The sequence below is a fragment of the Balaenoptera acutorostrata genome, chromosome 6, assembly GCF_949987535.1.
Source record: "Balaenoptera acutorostrata chromosome 6, mBalAcu1.1, whole genome shotgun sequence".
In the NCBI taxonomy this organism is placed as follows: domain Eukaryota; kingdom Metazoa; phylum Chordata; class Mammalia; order Artiodactyla; family Balaenopteridae; genus Balaenoptera; species Balaenoptera acutorostrata.
In genome coordinates this window covers 99,268,866-99,296,328 of record NC_080069.1, presented here as the reverse complement: position 1 = coordinate 99,296,328, position 27,463 = coordinate 99,268,866, and the positions used below count along the sequence as shown (strand labels likewise).

At 45.0% G+C, this 27,463-nt stretch overlaps 1 protein-coding gene across 13 annotated transcripts in view; it reads right to left on the bottom strand.

Annotated features, from left to right (window-relative positions):
* Positions 1–27,463, bottom strand: part of ZNF462 (zinc finger protein 462) — a 143,754-nt gene that overhangs the window by 29,607 nt on the left and 86,684 nt on the right. For 12 of the 13 annotated variants that reach the window (XR_009008669.1, XR_009008668.1, XM_057548790.1 and 9 more), the window contains 2 exons: positions 6,977–7,244; positions 4,569–4,705 (listed from right to left, as the gene is read on the bottom strand). Coding sequence is in view for 10 of the 13 variants with exons in the window: in XM_057548790.1 (XP_057404773.1) it covers positions 4,569–4,705; positions 6,977–7,244 (405 nt within the window). In the remaining 3 variants the exon portion in view is untranslated. Of the gene's footprint in view, positions 1–4,568; positions 4,706–6,976; positions 7,245–27,463 lie in introns of those variants that run through there. The other variant, XR_009008670.1, reaches the window with a different exon arrangement.

Sequence of the window (27,463 nt, the reverse complement as noted above, 5' to 3'; positions counted from 1 at the left end):
GACTCTTGCTGGCTGTATCCCTAGAGCTTAAAGCAATACTAGCACAGGATGGGTGTTCATAAGTGTTTGTGGCATGAATGAAAACCCACCAAACTTCCCACCCCCAACTTTCTCCTTGAAACAGAAGTCTCAGGGCTTAATTTTTCTCCAGTTAAATTGGTCCAATCATGGTCAACCTCACCAAATGTTGATCTGACCTAAGTTCACAGTTCCTCCAAGAGATGGGTCTATAATCCTTGGCTTCAACCTTTGCTAAATTAGAATTCACAGGTATCTCATCAGTACCCCGGCTTCCCATCTACCTACGGAGTAACGTTCTACCCCTATGCTGGTACCCAAGCCCTCCTTAATTTGGCCGGAATATACTTTCCTAGGCTTGTCTCCTATTCTCTTCAGAACAGTCTAATACCACTCTGTAAACACGTCTTGCTTCCACTCACCTGACTGGTTTGTTAAAATTCTCCTTCCACTCTGTAGTGAGTCAAATGGTGCTCCCAGAAATTTATGTCCACCTGGCCCCTCAGAATGTGACCTTATTGGGACATGAGGTCTTTGCATGTTAGTCAAGACAAGGTCCAGATGAGATCATATTGGATTAGAGTGGGTCCTAAATCCAGTGCTCTTGTAAGAAGAGGAAAGGGCACACCGACACACACACACACACCGACACACACACACACACACACACACACACACACACACACACACACACACAGAGAAGAAGGCCATGTGCAGATGAGGCAGAGACTGGAGTGATGCAGCCACAAGGCAAGGGATGCCCAGGAAAGTCGGGAGCCAGCAGAAGCTGGGAAGAGCCAAGGAAGGATTCTCTCCTAGTGACTTCAGGAGGGGCCCAGCCCTATGAACACCTGGATTTCAGACTTCCAGGCTCCAAAACGGAAAGACAATACACTTTTGTTAAGTCCCCCAGATAAGAATACACCCACCTTAAGTCTTCTCTGCCTGTTGAAATGTTATTGTGGATCAGTTTGAAAGCTACCCCCTCTACCACCTTTTTCTACCCCAAACAGAAATATATCTGCCACTGAGAATCTCCTAGATAGTGATCACTCACCATCTTATATGTACTTATGCACATGCCTCATCTCCTTGAAGAGGGCAGACTGGGTCTCGGGTACCCCATCTTAATCCAAAGAACGCAGCACGGCGTGGCATGGAACAAGCAAATAATGAATGTTTGCTGAATGCATGGACAAACAGTATGCTCTCTTTTGCCACAGCCAACGCAATTCCATGGTTATTTCTCATTCAGATTTCCCAGGAGTGAAACGGATTCTCTTTCCCTTCCTCCCTATGTAAATATAGCAATTTGTCTGGACAAAAAGCTAAGGAGACTCTAGTCTTGCGAACAGCAGCTCAGTCTCAGGGCCAGTTCAAAAGTTGTTTTCCTTGCCTCTCATTCCACGTATTTTAATTAACTAAGGTCTCAGAAAGATCTCGTACTGCAGGCCCTAGAGACCAAAGATGTTTATTCACCCACAGAGTAGGGAAAGCACAGGTGGAGAAAGAGCCACATCTGGTCACTTTGAGATCAGCCCCAACTCGAAATTGCCAGGCAGGCACCCAACCCTGTCTCCTGACTTGTCGAGACCAGCTTCCCACTGAGCTGCCATTTTGAGTTGAGATGGCCACCAAAGCCAGGCCAGGATGCAGACGGCAGATACGCTGTCCTGAAGCACCCTGCCCCCTGCGGCTCAGTGGTCCTCGTCTCTGACCTCCAGCCTCCAGACCACGCCATCCTCAGACCCAAATGCCACAGCCACTAGAATGCTCAACAGAGTGACACCAGTCACCTCCCCGAGGATGAGACAGTGACGCCTGGTGGGTAAAGGCAGGGGCTGGGGGTCAGACGAGCCTGGGCTCAGATCCCAGCTGGGTTGCTTATTAGTCATTTGACCTTAGGTAAGATGCTCAGTCTTTCTGAACCTGTTTTTTCTGTTGTTGTCAGGGATAACAGTAATACCTACCACTTAGGGTTTTGTGAAAATTCCATAAAATGACTCATTGGAAAGCACTTGGCACAGTACCTGGTACCTAATAAGCTCTCAGTAATAGTAACCATTGCTGTTGCCATGGATGTTGTCATTATTACCACCAATCCTCAAATGCTCATGTTCATTCCAGATGGTGTGCTTTCCGACCCCAATGAGGACAATATCTATATACTCTGATGCCTCTTTTAAAATAAATCATCTCTATAAATAAAGAGAAGAGCCTGTAAGTAACCAGTGACAGGCAATACGATGGATGGGTCATGGGGTCAGAGGACTGCGTTGACACACAGCTTCCCTGCTCACCGGTTGGGTGACTCCGGTTAAACTGCTTCAGCCCTCGTGGGCCCAGGGGACTCACCACTGGATTCAGGGTGGGGACAGTACGCATGCACTACATCCTCCACGGTCCCCTCAGGAGAACCCGGTGGAGAAACTCCTTTCAGGTGCCAGCATCTCAGATTCCTGAACAAAATTTCAAAAGTCTAACAAACACTCTAAATCCAGTTGATTCCGTTTTTGTCTCTCCTACCGTGGGCCGCAGTCCCAGGGCCAAGACTGCAGCCCACTGCTACCAAACACACAGCACCTCATGGCAGACACCGAGTACCCAAACTCTAGGTGAGCTTTTTCATACTTCACGTGAACTTTCAACTGCTTTCTCCTTATTCTGCATTTGCCCCAATCTTCTCATTTGTTTTTAATCCTACAGTTCTGCATGACTATTTTTAAGATACCTTAAATCCTTTGTGAAACGATCGTAAATAACTACACTAAATCAAAGAAAAAGTTTTTTCCAGCTTCAAGCTTCACATACATAAAACAGGACTACGGGTCATAGTACTGTCCCTCCCAGTGTGGCTGGACGATGAAGTAAGCGTGTGTGAGAAGCACCAGGTCAGGCGTGGCATGCTCCAGGCATTAAGCGTTTTTCTCTCTCTCTCTGCCTCCGTTTCTTGAATTCTCAGCTCAGGGAAGGAAAGTCATCAAGCGCATTAGGCATCAAGGCTCTGATCCCACCAGGCAGCAACATGGAAAAGAGAGAGAATCCACCGCCAAAGTGGGGTCTCACCGATGCTGTGTGTTCTACAGCAGCATGACTCCTGGCCTTGCCCCAAGCAGTGTGGGCACAGAGCCAGTGACACACACATGGGCCGGGGGACCGGAAGCCAGGTGACTGAGGTGGCACACCAGGAGGGACAACCAGGAGGGAGCACTTGGGTCAGGAATTCCTGCCTAAACGTTCCTGCGTGGCTTTCCCCAGCTTGCAGGCGGACGTCCTCGCCAGCCGGCATGTCACGTCTCATGAGCCTGCCCGGGGAGGAGGGGGACCTGAGGGTGCTGAAGGTTGAGTCTTCCACGGAGTTTGCAGCAGATGTGGGTGACACGTCACAAAACGTGCCGGCCAAAGGCAGCGGCTCTGGGGAAATGCTGGAAACTTTGAAAATGCCCCTCCCCCCACCCCCCGCGATGCCCAGCATTTCAGAGTCACGTCTCAGCAGGGCAGCAGAAGACACTTGTTGCTTTTGAGTCTTTTTTCGGTATTTTCGGCAAATACCTAAAAGCTTTCCCAGGTTAGAGGTAAAGGAAGGAAGAGAGGCAGGAAGAGGAAGAAAAGAAGGGAGGGAGGGAGGGAGGCAGGGAGGAAGGAAGGAGAGATGGAAAGGTCAGTAGGTGGAAATAGCAAGAGAGACTGGCAACGGGTACTCGAGCCATCTTTTTCCATCCGCCTCTGGCTTGAATCTCTTCCGGATAAAGTAGGTTTTACATAAACATATTTTTCCTTCCAGCGCAGACGGGGCCTGTTGTTTAACTGTTTTGATTGGCCAGCAGTAAACTCCACTCAAAGAAAAAACAAAGAGGACCTAAAAGACGTACCCCAGCGTATCAGAGGGACGGACGTTTATGTACACCCAGGACGCACCCGCGTGGAACACACTGGACACGCAATACGCCACCTCAGAGGCAGACTCGTCGCCTCTTTTTACGGAGGAGAGGGAGGTTAAACACAGGAGGCTTTAAAGCTAGAATTTAAACCCAAAGCCTATGGGTTTTCTAACATACATCAGGCCACTTTCAGCTTTAAGAATTTTCTCTCTCCATCCAGTTCAAGGGAGATTCTGTGTTCTGCTTTGGAAATCATCATTTTGGTCTCCGTCCAAGGAACTGCTTACAGCCACAGAGCTCCTTGCCCTCACCCACCCACTCTGCTTCTCATTCACTCCTTCCTTAGCAAGGCTGTGAGAGCGGAGGATTCAGGATATGGAAAAAAAAAAAAAAAAAAAAATCCCTCTCAGGGGGAAGCCCCGCAGAACTGTTCACTGCGGAATCCATCACCTTCGCCTCCCTCCAAGTGAAGGAAATCCTCCCAGCTGGAAGATGTTTTTACCCTGTTGGCTGTCACTAGGGTGATCGCTGTGATTTCTTGAGGGGAGGTATGGTGAGGAGCAGGGGACCAGGCAAAGGTGCTGCTTCCACCTTGAGACGGCTTCCCTCTAACGCCACCCGAGCCACCTTCACCCACCCCGCACAAGAAAACTGAGCTTGGAAGGTTACCTCGGTGCAGCACGATGTGGTCAATCATGTTGCGTTTGTATTTGGTGTGATAGAGGCAGAGAGGGCAGCGAAGATCTTTGGGGCCCTCCTCGGGGACCGCCGAATGCCCGGCTTCCACGTGCATAGTAAAAGCAGATCTGGGAGGGACGGGGGGAGAGAGGCGATGAGTGTAACCGAGGAGCATCTCACTCACACCCCCTGCCAGCAACCCTACTACAAAGACACTCCACCCGGGGGCCAAAACTACAGTGGTTCATCATGTCTGCTGACCACAAGTTCCCTGGTCACTCGTGCAATAACTAAGCACTGTCATATGCAGTGGTGACTTCTTTTTGGAAATTTTGCTACCTGGCTGGGCTCAGGCAGGGCTGAGTTTGAAAAGAAAGAAATAGACTCCTAATTTTATTCTTGAAAATTAGAAGTTGCCTGTTAAAACTATAAAACAAAATCCCTACGAGAATATATTTCTCATCAAGCTCAGAAGGAGAGGGACTGTTTTGAAGCTGGGAAGATTTATCAGCTGCCTCGGTGACTCTTCCCGGGGAACAGGGGAGGGCAGGTTTGTTAGGAAGTCAGGACAGTTGATGACCACGTAAAGGAAACTCAGAGCTGTTGTACCAGCTCGAAGGCGGAGGGTACCACTGCCTCCCCACTCCATCCTTTTCAAAACTTCAAAATTTACAAAGCCTTAAATGTCTCATAAAAATGGATGAAACCAAGAGTTTAATGGGCAAGGTCCCCTTCTTATTAACCCGAGTGCCTCTCTCCAGGGAAACATGTACACCTGTCAGTGGGCCCTTGTTATCTGGGTCCTTTTCACCTTCTCTCACTTCTAAGGTCACATACATATTTATCTAAAAAACAACTGAACCACATTAATAGTCAAGAGATGTAACACATTTTCCATTAAATCCCAGCAACTAAAATGTTGGTGGAAAAGAGACTTGTTTTTCTATCAGTTCATGTTTTTTGGGGGGCATGAAGCCTACTCGCCAGCCTCTGTGTGGAGTGTGTATTGAAATACTGGAGTGACCTAAAGCCCAGGCCCTGACGCAGCAGTTCAGATAGTTATATCTGAACTATAGCATTTAATATTATTATAAAAGCTTTCTATCTATGATACAATAACACTTATTAGTGTTTCCTTTGTGCCAAGCACTATGCTAAGTACTTTACAGCTTCATTTACGGTTCTTTTACTCCTCACAAGCGCCCTACGAGGTAGGTACTATTATTGTCTTTTTTTTTTTTTTTTTTAACAGATAAGGAACCAGAGACACAGAGAGGCTTAGTAACTTGTCCAAAGTCACACAGCCAGTTAAGTGGCAAAGCTGGAGTTCAAACCCAGGTAGTCAGGCTCCATATTCTACACTCGTAACCATGAACCTAAACAGTATCTCCCAGGATGAGATGAAATCACAGGAGTTTAGATTAAATGATAGGAAGCATTCCAATCTTTGTCATACACAGGAGCAAAGGTGACTCTGGATTATCTTTTTTTCTAGATGGGAACAATCTCTCTGTGATTGTTCAAGTTTAGTCTTCCCAGTGTGGAGTCTTGGTTCTCTGGGTGTCTTTCAAGAATTTGATCTTAAGAAATAAGAATTCTCGGGCTTCCCTGGTGGCGCAGTGGTTGAGGATCTGCCTGCCAGTTCAGGGAACACGGGTTCGAGCCCTGGTCTGGGAAGATCCCACATGCCGCAGAGCAAATGGGCCCGTGAGCCACAATTACTGAGCCTGCGCGTCTGGAGCCTGTGCTCTGCAACAAGAGAGGCCACGATAGTGGGAGGCCCGCGCACCGTGATGAAGAGTGGCCCCCGCTTGCCACAACTAGAGAGGGCTCTCACGCAGAGACGAAGATCCAACACAGCCATAAAATAAATAAATAAAATTTTAAAAAGAAACGTGTGGTCTATCCAGCCAATGGAATATTAAAAAAAAAAAAAAAAGAAATAAGAATTCTCTACAAGGGTAGCAGGGGCGTCACTACTGCTGATGTTCTCTCTTGACTTTGACTTTGCTTCTGAGAAGATATTTTTTTTCCCCCCAAAGACAAATAAAATAAAAGGTGAGAGTGAGGGGGTGGTCTTCCAAAGGGCAAACACTCATTGTTTCACATACTGGCTCAGGGAAATCCTCTGCCATGATCTCACACTCCTTGGGCGCCCATTTGCTCTGATTTTTAAACTCATTTGTTCTGATATAGCTCTTCATCTCTTCCCCAAACCCCCAAAACTGTCTTCCGGAACTAGCCTCCTCTTGTGAAGACTGGACCCAACAACCCCTTCTTCATCCCACAGGCAGGGCCTCCCAGGAGCTCCAGATAGGAGAGTGAAGGGGAAGAGTACGGTGAGGGGTGAGGTGGGTGCAGCCACCTTGTTTTTCAGGGCTGTTCTTCATGCCACTTACTTAAAGCCTGTGTAAAAGGAGCAGTCTTTGCACTTGAAGAGCTTCTTCCCACCGTGCTTGTCCCTGTAGTGGCGCCTGATGCTCTGGATGTAGCCAGAGGAGAATTCACAGAATTCGCAGTGAAGAACGGCTTCCGTCTTCTGCTCAGTGACCCCCGCAGCTCCAGAAAGAGGCACGGGGCTCACACGGCTGTTGTTTCTCGCCAGAGCAGCGGATTGATAGTGGTTCAACTGCTGCTGAACATCTGGAGGCTCGGAGTAGGATGAGTCTGTGGACAGACGGGGGAAGATGACACCAGACACAAAGAACACAGTGGAGGTTTGACACTTGAAAACCCCCAACATCAGTTTTGAGTATTTTTTTTTAAAGGGGTTGACTATGATCCCAGCTTTCATCTTCATTTACATTCTACAACGCATCTCTGGGGAAAGGCAGGTAGGGAGGAAGCGTCACTTCTTTTAATCTGACTTTGAGGGTTCACAGCATTTAAAAATAAAATTCTGAGGTTAAAGGTTTCAAAGTGAAGGAAGAAAGTAAACTGTTTTTTTAAAGGAAATTGCAGCGTGGCAACAGGCTGCCACAGAATACCCATCCTTGTAGGTGAGATAAATAAACCCGCACAATGTACACGGGCATCCACATGAGAAAGGAAAGTAGAAGATGCGATATCTCCTCCTTTGCAGCCCAGAATTATTCAAGCCAACCGGTGGGGGGGGGGGGGGGGGGGAGAAGAAAAAGTCTTTAACAGAAATGCTCAAGCACATGGCACTCACAAATATAAAAATGTTTTATGCCTTCACTGTCAAGTGATTTAAATTTTAAAATATAAAAATCCAATAGTGTTCTCCAGGAATGGATGTTTAAAGCTTAGTCAGCATTAAGATGGAGATTTATTCATAAATCCCATTAAAATGAAATTCCAAACAAGTTTCCCTGAAAGGTATTTGAAAGTTTGCAATTCGGAGGAAAATGCTGGAAGTGACAGGCACAAATCTTAAGCCTGTGACGCTCCAATGTCATGTGGTGGGGAAATCTAATGTATACGGGAGGTGGGAAAATCTCAGTTTCTTCCTTAAATAATAATTTTTTTTAAAGTTTTTTAAAAAGGAGAGAGAAAGTGAAAAGAAAAAAAAAGGTCTTGAACCTTTTCCCAACACGCCGCTCTGAATGTTGAGGTCAGGAATTCACCAACGTTATCACCACCATTGTTCTATATAACCTACGGCTGCCCATGAATGACACAAATGGCGTCTGTGAATCCCACACAGATGAATTTCAGTGTAACTTTCCTTGAAAATAAAACAAAGGACTGTTTTCTTAAGCCTTTCAAAAAGCAGGGGGGGAAACGGGACAGAAACTGTACCAGCCTCCTCCTGATTTGATGGACACCTAATTTTCCAAAGTGTGATTTCCCCAGGCGGGACACGCGGGGGCTCTGTAAAACCCATATTTGATGAGACTGGTACCATCCATCCCATAGGCCTCAGAGCAGGTCCCTTATTGTGGGGTCACCTCTTGTCTTCAAAATACTAAAATTCCTCCCCTTCTTGTTTCCTCCTCCCCTCCTCAATTCATATTCCTCAGGATTGAGGAAAAAAGCCCTTTGGAAATTGTAAACAAACCTGCCACACACACACACACACACACACACACACACACACACACAAATAAAACAAAAGGAAACTCGAACAATATCTCCGAGCCTCCATGGGTTCATTACCAGGTGTAAACCGAAGACAAAGGAAGAAAGACATAACACAACTGAATTCATTTCACCCGATTCTTTTTATCTCCTTTTTCCTTATTCCTCGACCCTAGCCGATGAACCCACTCAGGATCACAATAATGCAATTGTCAACTTCTCATTCTTTCTTTCAACAGCAGGTTTGTTTACCATTTCATGGACTGTTTGAGATGTTTTCTGTTTAAGCTCTCAAGACTCGTTTCTGCTTCAGACACACGCACAATGAAGCACAAAGCACGCTCTGCCCGCCTCTCCTGTTAACTGGGACTTGAGCTGCCGGGAAAGCACTGCCACGCCAGTACCCCGGCCAGCCCTGCCCTCTCGCCAGTGCTGGTCCCGGTTTGCTCTTAGCTCTACAGGAAAGAAATCCTGGGACCAGCAAGGCCGAAGTCAGGTCCGACTGCCCTGACCTGTCGACCATCCACAAATCTCCCCAGAGACCAAAACAAAGGAACAGCCCATTTCTCAGTAAGCAGACACCACGGCCTCCAAGACTCAGACACAACGCACCGGAGAGCTCCAGTCCCTTTAAAACAAAATTACAACCCGGCTCCTAATCAGAAGACAAACCAGGTCAATGTGTCTCCCCTACCTTCTGCCACCCCCAACCTACAGCACACATAAGACTCTCTTGGATAAACTCCCCAAAGGGAGAGGGGTCCGACTCAACACATTTTTCTTGTTTCTAGGGTCTATGGCATATCATTCCACCCATCTCAAAAAACGCAGTCTCAATTTTAGCACCGGTATTTCTATGTGATATGAAACTCGAAATAAAAATGCAAGAAGTCGTGGAGAAAGCATTCCAAGAAAGGACAGCTTATCACCCTTCACAAATGCAGTGTGAAAAGAACACCTGTAGGTATCCGTGTCATAAAATCCTTCTTTCCTGGTTAAAATCGGATGGACAGGTTTATTTACAGAAGGAAGCAAATCCCACCACTTAGGATACATTTGAAGTAACGCCCAGGTGATGACTTGTTGGGTCTTCTGAGAGCTGTACTGTCCTCTCTGGTGCCAAGACACACTCTTCCTCGCTCTCACTTGGAGTTTGTGAATAATGTACAATTTCAGCACTTCAGGCACTAAAGCGACAAAGACGTGAGTGTGTCTGATTCCACTGATCCTAAAAAAGCCCACTTGCTGAGCTACATAAAATCCCAGTTTGTTCACGAGGCACAGCCAGAAAGAAGAGCAGAAGATGATGCTTGCCCAGGTTAGAAAGACACACAGATTCTTAGCAGTGAAGGGCATGTCACATATGTTAAAAATCATCATTAAGACTCTTTTCTTTCATTCCAAGCTTAAGAAAAGGAAAGGAAAAACACTCTGTGCTTGCAGAGCCCGACCTGTGGTCATGGGAACATACAGCAGCTAAAGCACAGGAGTACAGGTTACACCTTCACCACCTGAATGGCCAGGAATATCTACGATGGAGCCAACAGCAAAGAGGGCATTGGTCCATCCATTCTTAACCCATCCCTGAGATGTGCAGTCTCAGAAAAGAGTGTCGGTCTCTGACTTGTGACTTTATTTACGTGCAAAGTTTTGGAAATTAAATTATGATTTATAATTGCAGTTATAAAATAAATTTAGCTAAGTTATACAGAGCTACCCATTTTGTAAACTGTCTATAATAGGAAGATGATTTTATAAAAGCAAGATCATAACAGAACTGTAGAATGGATGGTCACAGCGCATCTAGGTAGGGGTCTGGAAGTTACTGAACAGCCAACAACGAATTCTCACCACTACGGTGTACGGCGTAGGCTCTCATGCCAATTTTACCTATGAGATGGCTGCGGCTGAGAATGGTTGACCACACAGCTACCGAGAGGCAGAGGTAGGATTGGAACAAAGATCTCTCTGACTCTAAAATCTGAAACTTGTCTATCGGGCATCTGACTCCATGCCTTGACCTCCGGGGTCCCGTGATGCAAGTCGGAAGAACATGCGGGAATATCTGAGTGTTTCATCAGCAAGAAACACACAGCAGAGAAGAGAGAGAGAAGATGGCAGTAAGGCTGCAATAGCTGAGAAAGTAACGTCAGACTAGGTAGAAATGATCACAAAGAGAAAAAAACATTAAACTGAATACCAAAGAAAACACTAAAACCAGCATTTCAGAGCACATGGGAAAAAAGAATCAACAAAGTAAGATTCCCAGGAAAGAAAAAGAATATCCAAAATTTCAAAATGCTTTATAAAAACAAAAACAAGGGACCACCCAGGGGACATTTCTATAAGCACGCTACACAGGTAAGCACTGCAAATACCCAGCACTGGAGATGTGTCTGCCCAAAAGGCATGTTAAGTTAGATGCCGGATAAACTGCCCTCGAAAGGTAACGCTCTAACACTCCTCAGCGGGGATTTGGCTGGGAAAAGAAAGGTACACGAATACAAATGGGAGATGGGTGTCTTCCGGTGGCTCTTGGACAGCTCAGGATTTCAAACCGGGCAAGGGCTGAGTTCCAGATGAGACTTCCTAGCCCTCTCATGCAGTCAGGTTCCTGGAGCAATGGGAAGTTTCTGGCTCTCATTCCAGCCGCCCAGAATTCCAGCCAAACCCAGGTAAGTATCCATTCAAAGGGTTTTGTTTTGTTTTCTTTTCTTTTTTCTCCAGAGATTAGCCAGCACAGAAATAATCACTGGAAATCTATTTTCTAGCAAATGACAAATGAGTAAACTCTGGAAGAACAATAAACATGACAGAATGAAGCCCTCTTGAACATTCTGATCCAACAAAATATTCGACACCCTCTTCGTGTCAGGCCACAGGCAGGCTCTAGGGACTCAAAGTCAAAGAAGGTGAGAGGAAGGAATCCTCTGGCAGTCCAGTGGTTAGGACTCGGCGCTTTCACTGCTGGGGGCCCGGGTTCAATCCCTGGTCAGGGAACTAAGATCCCACAAGCCACATGGCACAGCCAAAAAAAAAAAAAAAAAGAAGAAGGTGCGAGGGATGCTTTCTAGGAGCCCAGATCTACTAGGAGAAACACAGAGTAGCTGGCTATTATGAAGATATACGCCTGCTTCATGTCTAACACTCTTACTCCACTGACTGAAGGAATAAAAGGGGCAAAGAGAACAAATGAACAGTAACAGGAGAGCTTAACTAGTGCAAGATTAAGGAAGACACAGGGAAGAGTAAGAATCAATTGGGCAGTAAATTGTGGGAGCAGCAGAGAGGACAGCTGCCTTACGCGCTGAGTGATCCAAAAAGGAAGCTGTATGGGAGGATCAATTCTCAATTTTCCGCGGCTCCGCAGGGAGGGTGTGAGTGAAGGTGAAAAAGTGGCAGCAGTACCTTGGTGCCAGCAACCACAGTTAATTATATCTGAGCTAGATTTTCATGCAGACTTGGGAGAGAGGCTCTTTGGTCAGGGCAAATCCAGTACCAGGAGAAAATAAAAGACAAAAGGATTTTAGGCAAGCAAATTTTAGAGGCGGCCAGGGGGGGCAAATGGTTCAATGACACCCATTCATTCGGCGAACATTTACTGAACATCTAAGTCAATGCGTGACCCTGTTCCGGAACAGTAGGACATGGTCCCTGCCCTCAAGCAACTCACTGTCTCAGACAGACGTGTAAATAACTGATTGTGATTCACTGCAAAGAAAAAAAAGTCTCAGTGGAGGCACCTTATCTCCAAAAACCTAGTGGAGAAGAAGGCAAAATCAGCAGTACCAGCAGTACTTGGTGACCGATGGAAGTAGGAGTGAGGGAGATGGAGGGAGGATGTCAAGAGAACCTTGAGTTCCATTAATAAACGTAATTAGTATTAGCTAGTGTGTTAATTAATGAAATCACTACCAGATGTGAAGCTACCTAAATGTTCAATTCACCACACCTCCACCTTAAGTCATAAATAGAAATTAAACAACTACATTCTTATCACAACAAAAGTGACTTAATTCCTACAGAGAAAAGAAATAAAGATCAGAGGATGAATCTGAGCAGAAAAATATGTACATTGGAGGGTGAGGGAGATCGCATAAGGAAGGATTTAAAATCTTCAAGTCCTAAAATAGCAGAGAGAGTTCAAAATGATGCACAGATTGTAATTTTCTTCAGAAAAGCAGGTGATTTGGCAACTGAAGGTTGGTAGTATAAGAAACCAGAAACAGAATATTACCTGTAGATAATTTAACAACAAATATGGTAAATGCCCAAAGTATAGGGGTTGCGTTGGGACCCAAATATGCTGGAAATACTGCCCACTGTTCCTAGAAAAATTGAGAAAGGCACACCAACAATGACAAGAGAGCGGCTAAAGACATACTTTAGTTAACAGGCAGGAAGCTTTGGGAATGGCATCAACTCCTATCATACAATGGCTAAGAAACTCAGGCAAAGGACAAAAAGGGTCCAAGTATTTCCATGTACGTGATAGCAACCCAGGTATCTGCTGGTGACGAGACAGAGAATCCTCCTGCTTATCAGTGAGCTTAGACATGATCTGAGTCTTCACCTACAGCTGAAAAACTCTATGTCTGGCGGACGCCTTAAACTCAACATGCCGCACATGGCCACCATCTTTGCTCACGCATCTCCGTTGGCGTTCTGAATGTGAGTCAATGGCTCACCACTTCGTTCAAGCTCAAGCTGTGGGATTCCTCCTTCAGACTGTCAGATGTTTCCTGTGGCAGCACATTTCACCAGGTACCACAACCCAGAGACACATGTCATTTCTTACCTCCCATCATATTCCTCTCCAGGGCCCTGCCTACCTTTCCCACTGTTCATTCATGTCCTCGGATCCCATACGGGCAACTCTAACAACCTCCTAGCTGGTCTTCCTTCGTCCAAGATCCGTTCTCGTTTGGCCAGCATACATGTCCTAGACATATAATGTATATCACTTACATGAGTATGATATGATTATGCCCCAGGGCTCAAGGATAAAGTCTACTCCTGGGTACATACAGCTCTACAGTCTGGTCTCAGCCTGTGTTTCCAGCCTCACTTTTGGCTAATTCCCAACTCCGTGCACTTTCTACATATCTCATCATTGGGAATCCTTGATCAAGGGCTCCCTGATGCTCTTCCTCTTCTTTATGCCTGGCAAATCCCTACCCATCCTTCAAAACCCAGCTGAAATGTCACCTACTCTGTGAGGCTTTCCCCCAACAATCCAGACAGAACTCCGTTCTCCTCTGTGTTTTGTCAACACACACACATAGTGATTTTCATCTGGATCTTATTATACTTCAGCTTACACTTATATATGTTCTCTTAAGCAAGCAACCTCCACCAACAAATTCGGCCTTATCGCTCTATGCCTTTGACCTTAAAACATCCCATGGCAACAGGGTCCGGGCTGGTTGTTGGAGCACTCTGCAGCAGCCCCATCCACTTCTGCTTCCAGAAGTTGCGTTAATGCTAACAAAGATCAGTTTTATTTTCTCCCAAACTTCTTTGTAACTGTTATATTTATATTTGTCACTGAGCTTATTCAACTTAATTAACATTACCTAAAATGATGAAAGATGGGTATAAAAGTTGCCATTTCTATGAAAGCTACATTAAGTGCTTGGAAAAGATTTGAGAAAGTCAAGTTGTTAAAAAAAATTACTGTCAAATTACGTTTTGGCAAGATAAAAGACTGAGGAGAACATAAAAGTCTAGAAGGACTCTGCCCTAAGACTGTTCCACAAATGTCGAAATTATCATCCCACTTAAAAGAAACTGAAACTGGAAGTAGTATAGGTGATCACAGTTTATGCAAGAGAGAAAATGGGGAACTCCAATCACAAGACCCAGACTCCAATACATAAGCTTGAAACCTACAGCACAATCTTGGTGAATGAATGCATTTTTTGAGTGAAAATAAAAAGCTTAAAGCATTTTCAAAAGGATTCCCTGCATTAAGAAATTTTCAAATATCACTGAGAAACTAGGTCTTGATTATATCAAATAAGTTTCAACTGTATCTATCTATATGTTTGACCCTATTTTATATTAATTCAGAAAATACTTATTGAGAGGCTTCAATGTGCCAGGCACTTCTAGGCATTTGGGATACATCAGTGAAAAAAAACCAGCAAGGATCCTTGCCCTCGTGGGGCTTACATTTTAGATTGACAGCAATAGTATCTTATGTGCTTTTACAGCCAGAGACTCATGGTCCTTTCATTCAAAAAAGTACTTAAGAAAATGTTTCCTGGATTGAATTTGTGAACAACTTTCTTAAATTCAATCCTGTACCTCTGTCTGTCTATCTCTCTGTTTTAAGTTACAAGAACTGTTTGTAGCATAGAGCTGTCAAGATGATTCACAGATTCAAGAGGTTTACTTATTTTAGAAGATTTCTTAGGTTCTATCTGAATTCCTTTGAAACTCAATTTCTTTCTCAAGATACCTGCTGTTCATTTCTTGCTATTAACGGGGAGCAGAATGTGGCATCCAGAACACGACCAACTTCAAATCACCAATTCAACTTTCCACGTATTTCCTTTGAAGACTCCCAGAAAGGTTCTCCAGATAGAACACTGGGCCATTCCAAAGGAAAACTGTATTAGAAACTAAGCTTTGGAACACAAGCCATTTCAACTCCTCCTGGATAGCGTCTAAAGGGGAACATAAATCTCTAAAGGCAGCCACGTTACTTTATTTCCTTCTTTTGATTATGCCTTGAAAACCTCCAGGCCAAGGACTCTGGCACCTCCTTGTCTTCTATCATCAGTAGAGTTCTCTGGCCTGGATGTACAAGATTATGACACAATGGCCAGGGGGGACAATGGGCACTGGATGACTATATATAGGAATTCTGGGCTTGGTTGTCATGGAGACAAACGGACAAACAAACGCCTAATCCTGAAAATAAGGTTGAGGCCAAACTTGAAGGAAACACACACGGAAAACTTCCTGTCATTCTGATGAGTAAAAACAAAACCTTGAAATATGATCAGGGAAAACAAAACAAAACAAAAAGTTAGTCTTCAAAATGACAAAAACAGCAAAAAAAAAAAAAGAAAAGGGGCTGAGATTTACCATTCCATCATCCTTAAATTCACTGAAAGGGTCTCTCAAAGGCCTTATTTGGCATGAAGCTTCATGTTCTCGTTTTCTCTATATTTTCCGGGGAATCCAGGCAAGTCTGACCTAAAGCAAAGAGAATTCCTGGACTTGCAATTCACTAGGTCCTATAATTGGGGACAAACCCATTTGTTTCTCTGTATCATTTTCCCCCAGTGGCATCACCGTCCACCCAGTCAATAAAATCAGAACAAACCCTTGATTCATTTCTCTTTCGTTCTATACATTCAGTGAGTGAAAAAGCCCTATCGGTTCAACCTCCCAAGAAGCCCGTATCTGTGACCCACTCACGGTTCCACAGCCACTGCTTCTGTTCAGGCCCCTGCGGTTGCTTGTGTGAACTTGCATTGCAGGACGTTCCTAACTGGCTTTCTATGTTCAAGTTTCTTCTCCCCCTAAGATCCCTTTCTTTTCTAAAAGCAAATATGATCAAGGTACTCATGTCTTCTTACAAGAAAAATGTCCAAACTCTGAGTATCAGTACCCCGGCCCACCTTCATGTTCCCAGACCTACCCCGCTCCACACCCACACTGCTCCCACTCAGTGCTACTGCCACACGGAAGGTTCCTAACATTCACTCTGTGTGCTTTTTTTCGCTGCTTCTTTGTACGTTCTTGCAATATCCTTCTTCGACTTCTCAGCCTGGCAAACTCATCTTTCATAACTGAACTCAGTTCAAATTTACCATCACTATGAAGATCTTCCCTGATCTTTCTAGATACACTTATTCAACTCCCCCTTCAGGCTCTCCTGCTAGTACTCATGCTGCATGCAGGTTAATTTATTTTGCCTCCACCAGACTATGATCTCTTTGCAAGCAGGATATCTACCTATGCATCCATCCATCCAACTATCCACCCATAACTTGCTTAAAGTTCATTATCTCCCAGAACTTAGTTCAGGGCCTGGCCCAAAAGAGGTGCTCAATGAATGTGTTATAAAGATCCAAAAAGAGTTCAAACTGGAAAAAGTGCTCTGGAAAACCCAGATTTAACAGGAAAATCCAATTAACCAAATGCCACTCTCTCCTTGAACACTGTGGTTAATAGAGCCGTCCCGTTGAAACAGTGATCCACTTTTACTGAAACAAGCCTGGGTCTTTTTTTGATTACCTGGAGAATGGCTTCTGAAACATTTGAGAATTTGAATGGCAGGAAATTCATGATCCATGACCATCCCAAGAAGTCACAGGCATAATTTCTGGCTTTCACCCTAAATCAGCCAAAAGTCTGAACTTTAAAACAGATGATATCAGGACACCTGGGAGCCACTTCGGATGAATCAGCATGAAACGCTCTCTCCTTTTTCGCACCCACTGGTAGGCACAGATCTGTGGTAGGCACAGATGTTCGTGAAATGCACAGGTGTAATGGTACCATGTATTTAAATGCGCCATGACTTTGCTATAGTCAACACCTAAGGCCGTGAAAATAGAGGCCTCTGCAATCCAGAAGGTATTCATGGATTACTTTCAGATTTTTAACACTGCATCCTCACTGTATGAAATGTTTTACCAATTTTCCTCCATCATGGATGCACTCTCCTCCCAGATATGTAGTGTAAGGCTATTCATTTTGCAAAAGGACTTGCGGCGGCTCAGAAAAGCAGAGATGGCTTCACGTCACCCAGTCAGTCAGTGGAGAAACAGGAACAGAACCCAGGGCTCCTGCATGCCCCAGTTTCGAAAACACGTTCTTTTTCTGCCACAGCCATTAGCAAATATCACAGGTATTCCTTCTGTACTAAATGGTATTTGTAACTCTAACTGTGTGTTCTTAAAAACCCTCCTTGAAACCGGCTGGAAATTTGTCACGAAGCAAATGAATGCATGGCGAAGGAGCCCTTTTCTAATGTTTTTCAGGAGGAAACTCTGGGTGGCATCTGCCATTGTTCATTGAGACGCTCTCACAATACCAAATGCATAATTCACCTGCGACTCTTTGGAATTGTGTGATGAGGAAGTAATGCTTCCTGCTGTTCGTTTAGATCGTATAGATGTCTTTACCACACGGAAAATCCAACCAACAACGTGGAGTACAAAAGCCTCTTTTACATCAGTGACTTGGCCGCAATAGTTGAGAGCTCGCTAGCAACTTCAGATGGTATGCAGAGCTCATGGGCCATGGGCAAGGCCACCGTGCTTCCTCCTCAAGGCCTGACCGGAGGGAAGATACCTACAGACTTCAAGGAGGCGGTCACAGTGTCTAGCTTGCAACAAACAGTACAGGGGGGGCCCGCATAGGGAACGATGCAGAGATTTCTCAAAAGCTCAGCGAAGCAAGAGGAAAGAACACATCTGAGGAGAAGTGTATATATTTAGATACATGTCGAGCTCTACATGACGGTATGGAAATCGGGTGAGGATAACGATGGCGGATCAAGAAGAGGAACGAGCAGCCACACTTCAAAGCGCACGGTTATTCTAAAATTGTCCCCCAGCAGCGGGAGTCTCTGAACCAACACACCCAGTGGGTTTCTTACCCGTTTTTTTCCTTTTCTTTCCAGCTCTTCCCATGCAGTGGAAGAAAATCCTGGCTCCGGGTAAAGCTGTATTTTTAATAACATTAAAGCAGTAGGTTCTTCTCTTCGGACAGACACTCTTGCACCCACTCCAAATGCCCCCGCAGGAATATTGCTAGTGATGCTGGGCTCAGGTGTAGCGTGTAAACCTCCAAGAAGCAGAAGGACCAGGCAGTGAAATCCAGGCTCACCTTTCACTGGCTTAGCAGCTCTAGGTCATCAGGTATGTCAGGTGCTTTTGCACAAGTCTCTCACTGATCTTCACCATGACCTTATGACATGAGATGTGTTACTTCCCATTTTACAGATGGGGAAACCAAGGGAGCACCTGGAAAACAGCCAACTTCTCAGCGCCCCGGAGCATGCATGTGAGCCTCCTCGTAACCCTTGGGGACCCTCAATTAACCAGTCCTCTGGTTCCTCATTCGTAAAATGGAGACAGTGACACCCACGACTTCATAGGGTGCCGTGGAAACAGAGGAGAGCAGTGTGTAAAGTACAGCGTCTGGCACGGGGTGGGGGTGGGGGGTGATTTAAGGGCCTCAGTTCCACAGCAATTAAAATCTGCATCATATATTTTGTACTAAACGACAAATTGCCTTTTAGTGTTTATGGAGTGTTTTCTATAGATGAAAGAATTTGGTCTCCTTCACTGGACTGCAGGGCGGAGTGGAATGAGCATCTCTTACACTGCTCTAAACAGATGTAACTGACATTCACCCCAGCTCCAGGCACGTGGCAGGTGTTCGGCAGCTAGTTTGTGACTGATTGATTCTGGGCAAAGCCAACTGCACTGCCCCTTCTGGCAACAACTGGCTGGCTTACTCTGTAGGTGAGGATCGCTGCCATGGGGAGGGGACTGATCGAGGGGCTTGGATTCAGCTCAGAGGCAGGGCTCGACCCAAATAATACACCAAGTCACCCCCATTTTTTTAGACAACAAGGCACACAGAATGGTCACAAATCAACTTGCTATGAAAAGGCACATCAGAGCAAATTTAATTTCCAAAGTTTAGAGGCTTTCCTGGCAACCATTCTGGGGTCTATTTCCTCTTAAAGGTTTTTCAACATCACCTCCAGCTTTGAGCAAGGTCCCTGGGTAATGGATTGGTGGGTGTGATCATCCCCATCATTAATGATGCTCTCCCAAACGCCCCTACCTGACACTGCCACCGCTGCCCTTTTCTCCCTGTTACCTTGTTTTCTTTCTCTTGATTGTACTTCTAACCACCTGATCTACAGTATGTATGTATTGGTCGATTGGTTGGTTCTCCCCACTATCTGTGAGGGGTTTGTCTCAAACTTCTTAACTTGCATGGATGTTTGGATTTTATTTCATAACCAATGAGGGCATGTACGTTTTCTTGGGGACTTCTGGCTCAGCTGGGCACGGAGTGTCTGTCCAAGACTCAGTATGAAAAATGTTAAGGGTCTGTGACAAAAGGCAGTCCTGCCATCGAACCACTACGCGTCTCGGCCTCTTGAGGGTCGTGGCCAGTGTGCAGCACCATGAACAGCAGCACTTAAGTCTAGATTCGTTCACTTAAATAGCTCATTTGAGTGCCTATGCGTGCAAGGTAATCTGCCACGCTCTGGGGACTCAAAATAAAATGATGGCCTCTGCTGGGACTTCCCTGGTGGTCCAGTGGTTAAGACTCCGCGCTCCCAAAGCAGGGGGCCTGGGTTCAATCCCTGGTCAGGGAACTAGATCCCGCATGCCACAACTAAGAGCCCGCATGCTGCAACTAAAAGATTCCGCACGCCACAACCAAAGATCCCACGTGTCGCAACAAAGACCCGGCACAGACAAATAAATAAATAATTTAAAAAAATATATGATATGCCCTTTAAAAGAAAAATGATGGCCTCTGCCTTCAAGAAGCTGGTCCTTATATGTGGAATCTAAAATATGACATAAATGAACTTATCTATGAAACAGAAACAGACTCACAGACATAGAGAACAGACTTGTGGTTGCCAAGGGGGGTGGGGTGGGAGAGGCATGGATGGGGAGTTTGGGATTAGCAGATGCAAACCATTACATATAGAATGGATAAACAACAAGGTTCTACTATAGCACAGGGAACTATATTCAATATCCTGGGATAAACCATAATGGAAAAGAATAAGAAAAAGAATGTGTATATACATAGGGAACTAAATCACTTTGCTGTACAGCAGAAATTAACACAACACTGTAAATCAACTAGAGTTCAATAAAAAAAAAGAAGTGGATGGTCTTGGGGGGGATGGAAAGTCAGACAGTTACAATAGAGTATGATCAGCTCTGAACTAAAGAGTGCCCAAAGATGTGAACAGAAAGGAGGTCCCTTAGCCAGGCAGGAAGAGTTAGGAAGATTCAAGTTTTCAAGGATGAGTAGGAATTAGCGAAGTGAATGGAATAAAGAGGAGGTGAGGCGAAAATAAGTGGAGGAGGACATTCCAGGAAGGAGGACTAGCAAGGCCTGGAGGGCGAGAGCAGGACCCTGTGCAGACAGGGCCTTCAGGACAGCTGCAGCGCAGGATGCAGCAGGAAGAAGGGGTGAGGAGTGACCCCGAGAGAAAGAGGGGCCCAAATATCAGCTTTCCATGCTGAGCTTGAATCTACTCTGAAGGCAGAGCAGACAGCCACTGGAGGGTCTGAAGCAGGAACCAGGTGAGATAAAGGCTTCGCATTTGTACCTTTTCTATGTCTATAGATTGCACCCAGAGCCCTGCCCCATCTCTCAGATAGGGAAGGCAGCTTGGCATAAATGCATTCCCACCATGAGAGAAAACCAACCAGCAGCACGTTCCTTACTGATGAGGGATAGCAGCAGCTGCCTATGACTCCGTGCTTTGTGTTGTCAAGTAGAAAACACCAATGTAGTAACTCTTCCCCTCTGGATTTTACTAGCAGGTTGGAATTGTTCATTTGAAATTCAGTTCCTACTGTTTCAACTGAACACATTACATTTACATCTGGAATAGATTATGGTCCTACTTACTACCTATGGGAAGGAAAACTGGAAACCCAGGAGGCTACCTTTTCTGCTCCCTACCAACCCTTCATGTGCAAGAAAATACCAAGGAAGCACAGGAAACCAAGTGGTATGTCCACACGTTGGCAAACACCAAAAATACGTGGGTGTCAGCCAAGATCTTGTGGTCTGTTGTTCAAATACAGCGTCTCAGTAACACCCAAAATGTTTCTAAATCTGTATTGTACTCCTTAATTTTAACACCCATGTGTCAACCCAAGGACACTTAATACATATTTCTTGGACTCAGACTCAACTCAATGGTCAAAATACTATTTTGTAAAGTGATTCGATATTCTCCTGGATTCACTAGTGTTTCATAAATGGTTTTATAAATGGTTTGTTTCATCATAACAAATATTATATCTACTACATGTTAGGTATTTGACAGATACCAAGACCATCAGAGCTCACATTTCGAGAGCTCTCCGGTTCTTAGGGGAGATTATTGAAACACACATGAAAATGAGTGCGTGCTCAAAGAACAGAGCCAATGCCCACGGGCATTTCTACCTTTTGTGAGCAGAAAGCCTGCAAGACACTGTGGGTCTAGAGTCAGAAAAAAAATCCAAATCTTGACTTACTGCTTTAAACCACCGTCATGATTATCTACAGAACACAACTTTCATTTTACATTTATAGGACATCTACTCTAGAAAGTGATGTCCAGAATATAATATGCCAGGTGTTTAGAATAGAAAGATGGGCAGTGGGCAGGACAAAAACCCTGTCTCTGATGAGCTCCCTTTCTGGTAGTATCATGGAGTTGGCAGAATGGACCACATGTCCCCCGGGGAGGTCGGCCATGGCACTGTGGGGTTTCAGAGGAGGGAGAGCTGACTCACATCGGGCATCACGGGAAACACCATGGAAGCGAAACGTGCACCTGGCTTTGAAGGACAAGCAGGGTCTGGATATGTGGAAGCAGAGGCAAGGAGGAGCAGCTGGGGGATGGGCACGGAGAATGCTGCGAGTGGGAATTTTTTTTTAATAGGCCAGGTAGAGCTGCTCGAGGTTCTCGAATAGGAGAATGATATGACTCTCAACCTTGTTCAGAGTGGACTGAAGGGAGGAGTGTGCAGGTGGGGTGGCTATGGTAATGGTTTGGGTAAGAGACGGGAGGGGAGGGAAGGGGTGGGTGTGAGAGGAAGTAAGGAGACGGAAACCACAGGACTGGGTAGGCAACTGGTGGGATGTGGGTCCAAGGAGACCTGGATACGCAGTGGATTCTAGCTGGGTACCAAGAGCCCTGGCAGAGGGGCAGACCTGGGAGGAAGTTAATGAGTTCCATTTTAGAACCTCTGCGGTGGAGGCTGAGTGGGACATCCAGGTGGAGAAAGTGAAGAGCAGATGGGAAAGACGGTCTGGGGCTTAACCTGATTATGGCTGGACGTGGAGATTTTGGTGGCATCCTCAGAAAAGTGAGAGCTGGTTCCGTGTGTTCGTGAAGGGGGAGAGCGCAGAGGAGAGGACTGAGGACCAGACCGGGGTCTACGTGATGGCGGCTGTCGGCGAAAACAGGGTAAAGAGAAGGCATCATCAGAGAGGCCAGCGGAGAGCCTGAAACATACAGTAGGACCCAAACCACAGGAGGAGAGCTTCCCCGGGAGGAAGGTCAGCAGTTTTAAATGCCACGGACACAGAAAGAAGCATGAGGCAGGAGCAGAGGCCGTGCACTTGTTTGTCTGGAGTTGCTGCCCACCTCTGTAAAAGCCAGGTCATTAGTGCGCTAGGGCCAAAGTCACACGGCAAAGGATTCCAGAGAGGGCGGGGAGGAGAGGAGGCGGCGGCAGGTGTAAACAAGGGAGGACTGACGCTTTCCCAGAGAGAATGTCTCTGGGGTTAGCCAGCAGGTCACTTCATGAGTGGTTTCAATAAAATGCTGAAGGCAGAACACAGACTCTAGCAGTTTGAGAAGAGAACGAGTGGTGAGGAACAATAAGTTGGGAGTACTGGTTCCTTTCAAGAGATTTGGAGGCTAAGATTGCAACTGCGGGAAATACCACAGAAGTTCTTACCCAAGAATGGTTTTAATATTCAAAACACAGAGCACTTTCCCAGGGTTCAGAGCGCTCCCTTTTCTAGACTCTCCAAGGGAACAATAACACATCTGAGAACTAAGGTTTAGGGAGACCGTGTGACATCGTAGACAGAGCTGTGGAGTTAGGCCGACTCCACCCCCTCCAACCCTGCCCCCAGGTAGTAACTGTGACCTTTCTTAAGACTATTTTCCTCCTTCCAGAAACAGCATGAAGCTGGTTATGGAAGTTCCTATTTTATGGAATTGTTGTGTGGATTAAACCAATGTTCGTAAAGTATTTAATAGACGTGCAATAAATGATAGTTATCATTAATTTAAAATATATATTGATTAATGCCAATAATAATAATGTCTAACTTTGGGACTTATCACTGCATTACACCCACTGATTAGGACATCAAGTGCAAAGGAGTTTCTTGTGTGGGTGGTTTCCATTAAGCCCCAAAGTCCAAAGAAATTTAAATCAACAGGACTCCAGATTAAGCACCACTTTCCAAACACTGAATTATTTTAGACTCCCAAGAAACAGTTCATGATGTTAAGAGATTTCATTCAGCTTCCAAGGCAAGACGTGAAAGTTTTTGTCCTTTTCCATTAAAAAAAAAAAAATCCTCATCAATCTCTGGTTGCTGACAAATTATCATAAATTGACAAGAAATTTGCTTCTACTATGCTACTTTAATACTAAGATTTCTACAGTAATTTAGAATGTGAAAGCATTTTCATGTTATCTCATTTTATCCACAAAATAACCCCAAAAAGTAGGCATCATTATCGTCTTACGTATACGAAATCGTGGAAGGTCAATGATTTATCTCAGCCCGCACGTGTGAGACGGAGGCAGTCAGGCCCTCTGCCTGAGGCTGCACATGCTGGATGGTCCACGGCCTCCAATGTGGGTGGTACTTTCTGGATTTGGACCTCAAACTCAGGTGTCCAACATCCCCGAGCAGACCCTTAAGGAAAGATGATCTATGTAGATAACTGGTTTTGGAAAGATCATTTGCTCCTCATTTCCACTAGCTCCAGCTGGGTTAAAATGGGTCCTCCTGGCATCTGCTCAATCAAAATGCACCCAGCGATACACAGGAAGAGTCACGCTCCGCGCCAGTACTGCAGTGCGACTCTAAAATTACACTGGACAAAAAAATCGTCCTGAGTTGGGGAAGAGGTTCCACGGAACCCTCGCATGCTTCACCGGAGTGGCAGTGCCTGAGGGGTGCCACGGCCACCAGACGCCCTGGAGCAGGACCTCTCGTGTCTCACATGCTGTTGACCTATTGCTGTTCATCACCTTCACACGGCTTCGGGAGACAGGCAGCCCAGGGGCCACAGGAGAGATGCTCCACGTGGGCCACAGGGAGAGTCTGGGGCTGCAGGGCTCCGTGCTGCTTAACTTTATGTGGCTTTACGTCACCAGCTCACGCACGGTCACTCCTTTTATTGGGATGATGGTGACTAGTATAAAAACCACCAATTTACTCAGTATATTATGAAAGCTGTTTTCTCACGCACTGTTTTTGCCATCTCGCCATTTAGAAAATGGTAATGAATTAAATAAATAAAATCTTAAACCTGCCCTTGACTTAACAAAGAACTACCATCCCTCCATCCCGTAGTTCTCAAACACTCTTTTCTGCCCTGGCAACACACAGTGGGTGGATATCTATGTAGCCTACGTTCTTCCCTAGGGATACTGGGATTTACATAATATCCCAGAAAATTAGAGAAGGCAGAACTGTAGTGAAAAGTACTGGGATAGAGGCACATAATAATGAAGCCACTGAAAAAAATGAAGAGAAAAAAAATTCTATCCTGTATTTTAACATTGAACTTAATCATTTTTTAGACAATTGTTTTTTTCCAGTCTTTCATTATACAGGTAACATAACCAAGATGCGAAAGTACACTGTAAATGTATCAGCAAAAATGGTCTTATTTTATTGTTAACAATATATAGAATTTACTGATTTTAATGTGTTAGTTGGGAAGTTTACTTACACTTTACTGCCTGCCTTTAATTGAGTTATGACAATTGTTCCTTCTAACAGACGTGCTGCTGGCATTATTCTTGTTTGCATTCAAGTTAGATGTGGATTTCTTCATCTTTCCTTCTCTGTATTCCTAACTAAAAACTTACCCATGGGCAACATTTTAAAATACTGTTAAATCAGAGTAACAGGAAAATCACAACTCACAAGTACAATATAATAATTTGTGATACCACAGCTATTAACTCTCTAGCTCCTCATTCCATTTATTCACTGTTAGCTTTGGGACAGACAAGGTAAACACTGCAGCTATCTGCAACTTCTACCACCTTGGTTGTGACCCCATGCCTGTCTCTTTCACTCAAGAAAGTACCTTGGAATACGTATAAGTAAACTGATGTTATAGAGGGATAAATCTGAATAAGCTCAAATTTATTTTTAAAAATAAATTGATAATTTCAAAAAGATACATGCACCCCTATGTTCATAGCAGCACTATTCACAATAGCCTAGACATGGAAGCAACCTAAATGTCCATCAACAGATGAATGGATAAAGAAGATGCGGTATATTTATACAATGGAATACTACTCAGCCATAAAAAGAATGAAATAATGCCATTTGCAGCAACATGGATGCAACTAGAGATTATCAAACTAAGTGAAGTAAGTCAGAAAGAGAAAGACAAATACCAAATCACTTATATGTGGAAGCTAAAATATGACACAGGGACCTCCCTGGCAGTCCAGTGGTTAAAACTCTGTGCTTCCAATGCAGGGACGCAGGTTCGATCCCCGGTTGGGGAACTAATATCCCACGTGCCGCGCACAGTGTGGCCAAAAAGTACAAAAAAAAAAAAAATAAATTTAAAAAACGAAAAAAATAAAATAAAATACAACACAAATGAACTTATCTACGAAATAGAAACTGATTCACAGACATAGAGAACAGACTTGTGGTTGCCAAGGGGCAGGGGGTTGGGGGAGGGACGGAGTGGGAGGTGGGGGTCCGCAGATGTAAGCTGTTATATACAGAACGGATAAACAAGGTCCTACTGTGCAGCAAAGGGAACTATATTCAATATCCTGTGATAAACCATAGTGGAAAAGAATATAAAAAAAGAATGTGTATCTATGCATAAGTGAATCACTCTGCTGTACAGCAGAAATTAATGCGGCCTTGTAAATCAACCATACTTCAATATAAAAAAAAAAAGTAAATCAGATTTGTGGTTAATAAAGATAACCTTGAAAACAGATTGGGAGAGCTTGAGATTAGAGCCAGGAAGACCGGTGGAAATCAGAGGAAGTGCAAGGTGAGGGTTATTCAGGGTTGGGGTCTGGCAGGTTGGAAACCAGAGAAGGACAAAGGAGGCAGAGACACGAGCATGTAGGAGAAAGCCCCTTTGAAATGGCTAAGCCTAGGGTCTGGGTTGGCTAGACAAGGGATCGGTAGTGGTCAGAGAGAATTTACGGGTTTGAGATGCTGGAAGTAGAGTGGCTATGGTGAGTCCAGCCACAGATGAAGGGTGGTGGAACACAGTCAGGAAGACGGTGAATCTCTCCAGCTGAAGAAACCAAACATTCACTGAGTCATGACCACTGAGTGTAGTATACTGAAATTCCAGAGCACGATGGTCATGGCTGGGGTAAAAAGGCAGGCTGTGAGCCTGGCACTGAGTTCACTGAGGAAGCTGAAGGAACATTCCAGAAGATAAGAAGGAAATAAGCAGAGAGCAGACACTTGAAAAGTGAAGGAAGCAAAAATGTTCTCAACAGGTAGCAGCAAGTAAGGACTGCACTCACTCTTCTTGGCTGCTTGGAGGAAAGGGATTAGTCACTTTGGTCGCGGAGAGTTGAGAGGGAGATGGCGTTGCCATGGGGGGTGGTGGTGGGGGGTGGGCAAAGCTAGTTAACTGGAGGAGAGAGGTGTGACCAAGGAAACATGCAGCATCATGGTGCACACAGCACAATTCCACTGGCTTTTTCCAAACATCGTGTGACACAGCTGAGCTCGCAGTCACTAAAATTCCCAGGCTTTTTCACACATAAACTACTGTTTTGTCTGTCTGTTTTCCTTGTGTGTGGTTGATTCTGCCGCCCTAATTCACATCAAGAAATATTTATTGAATG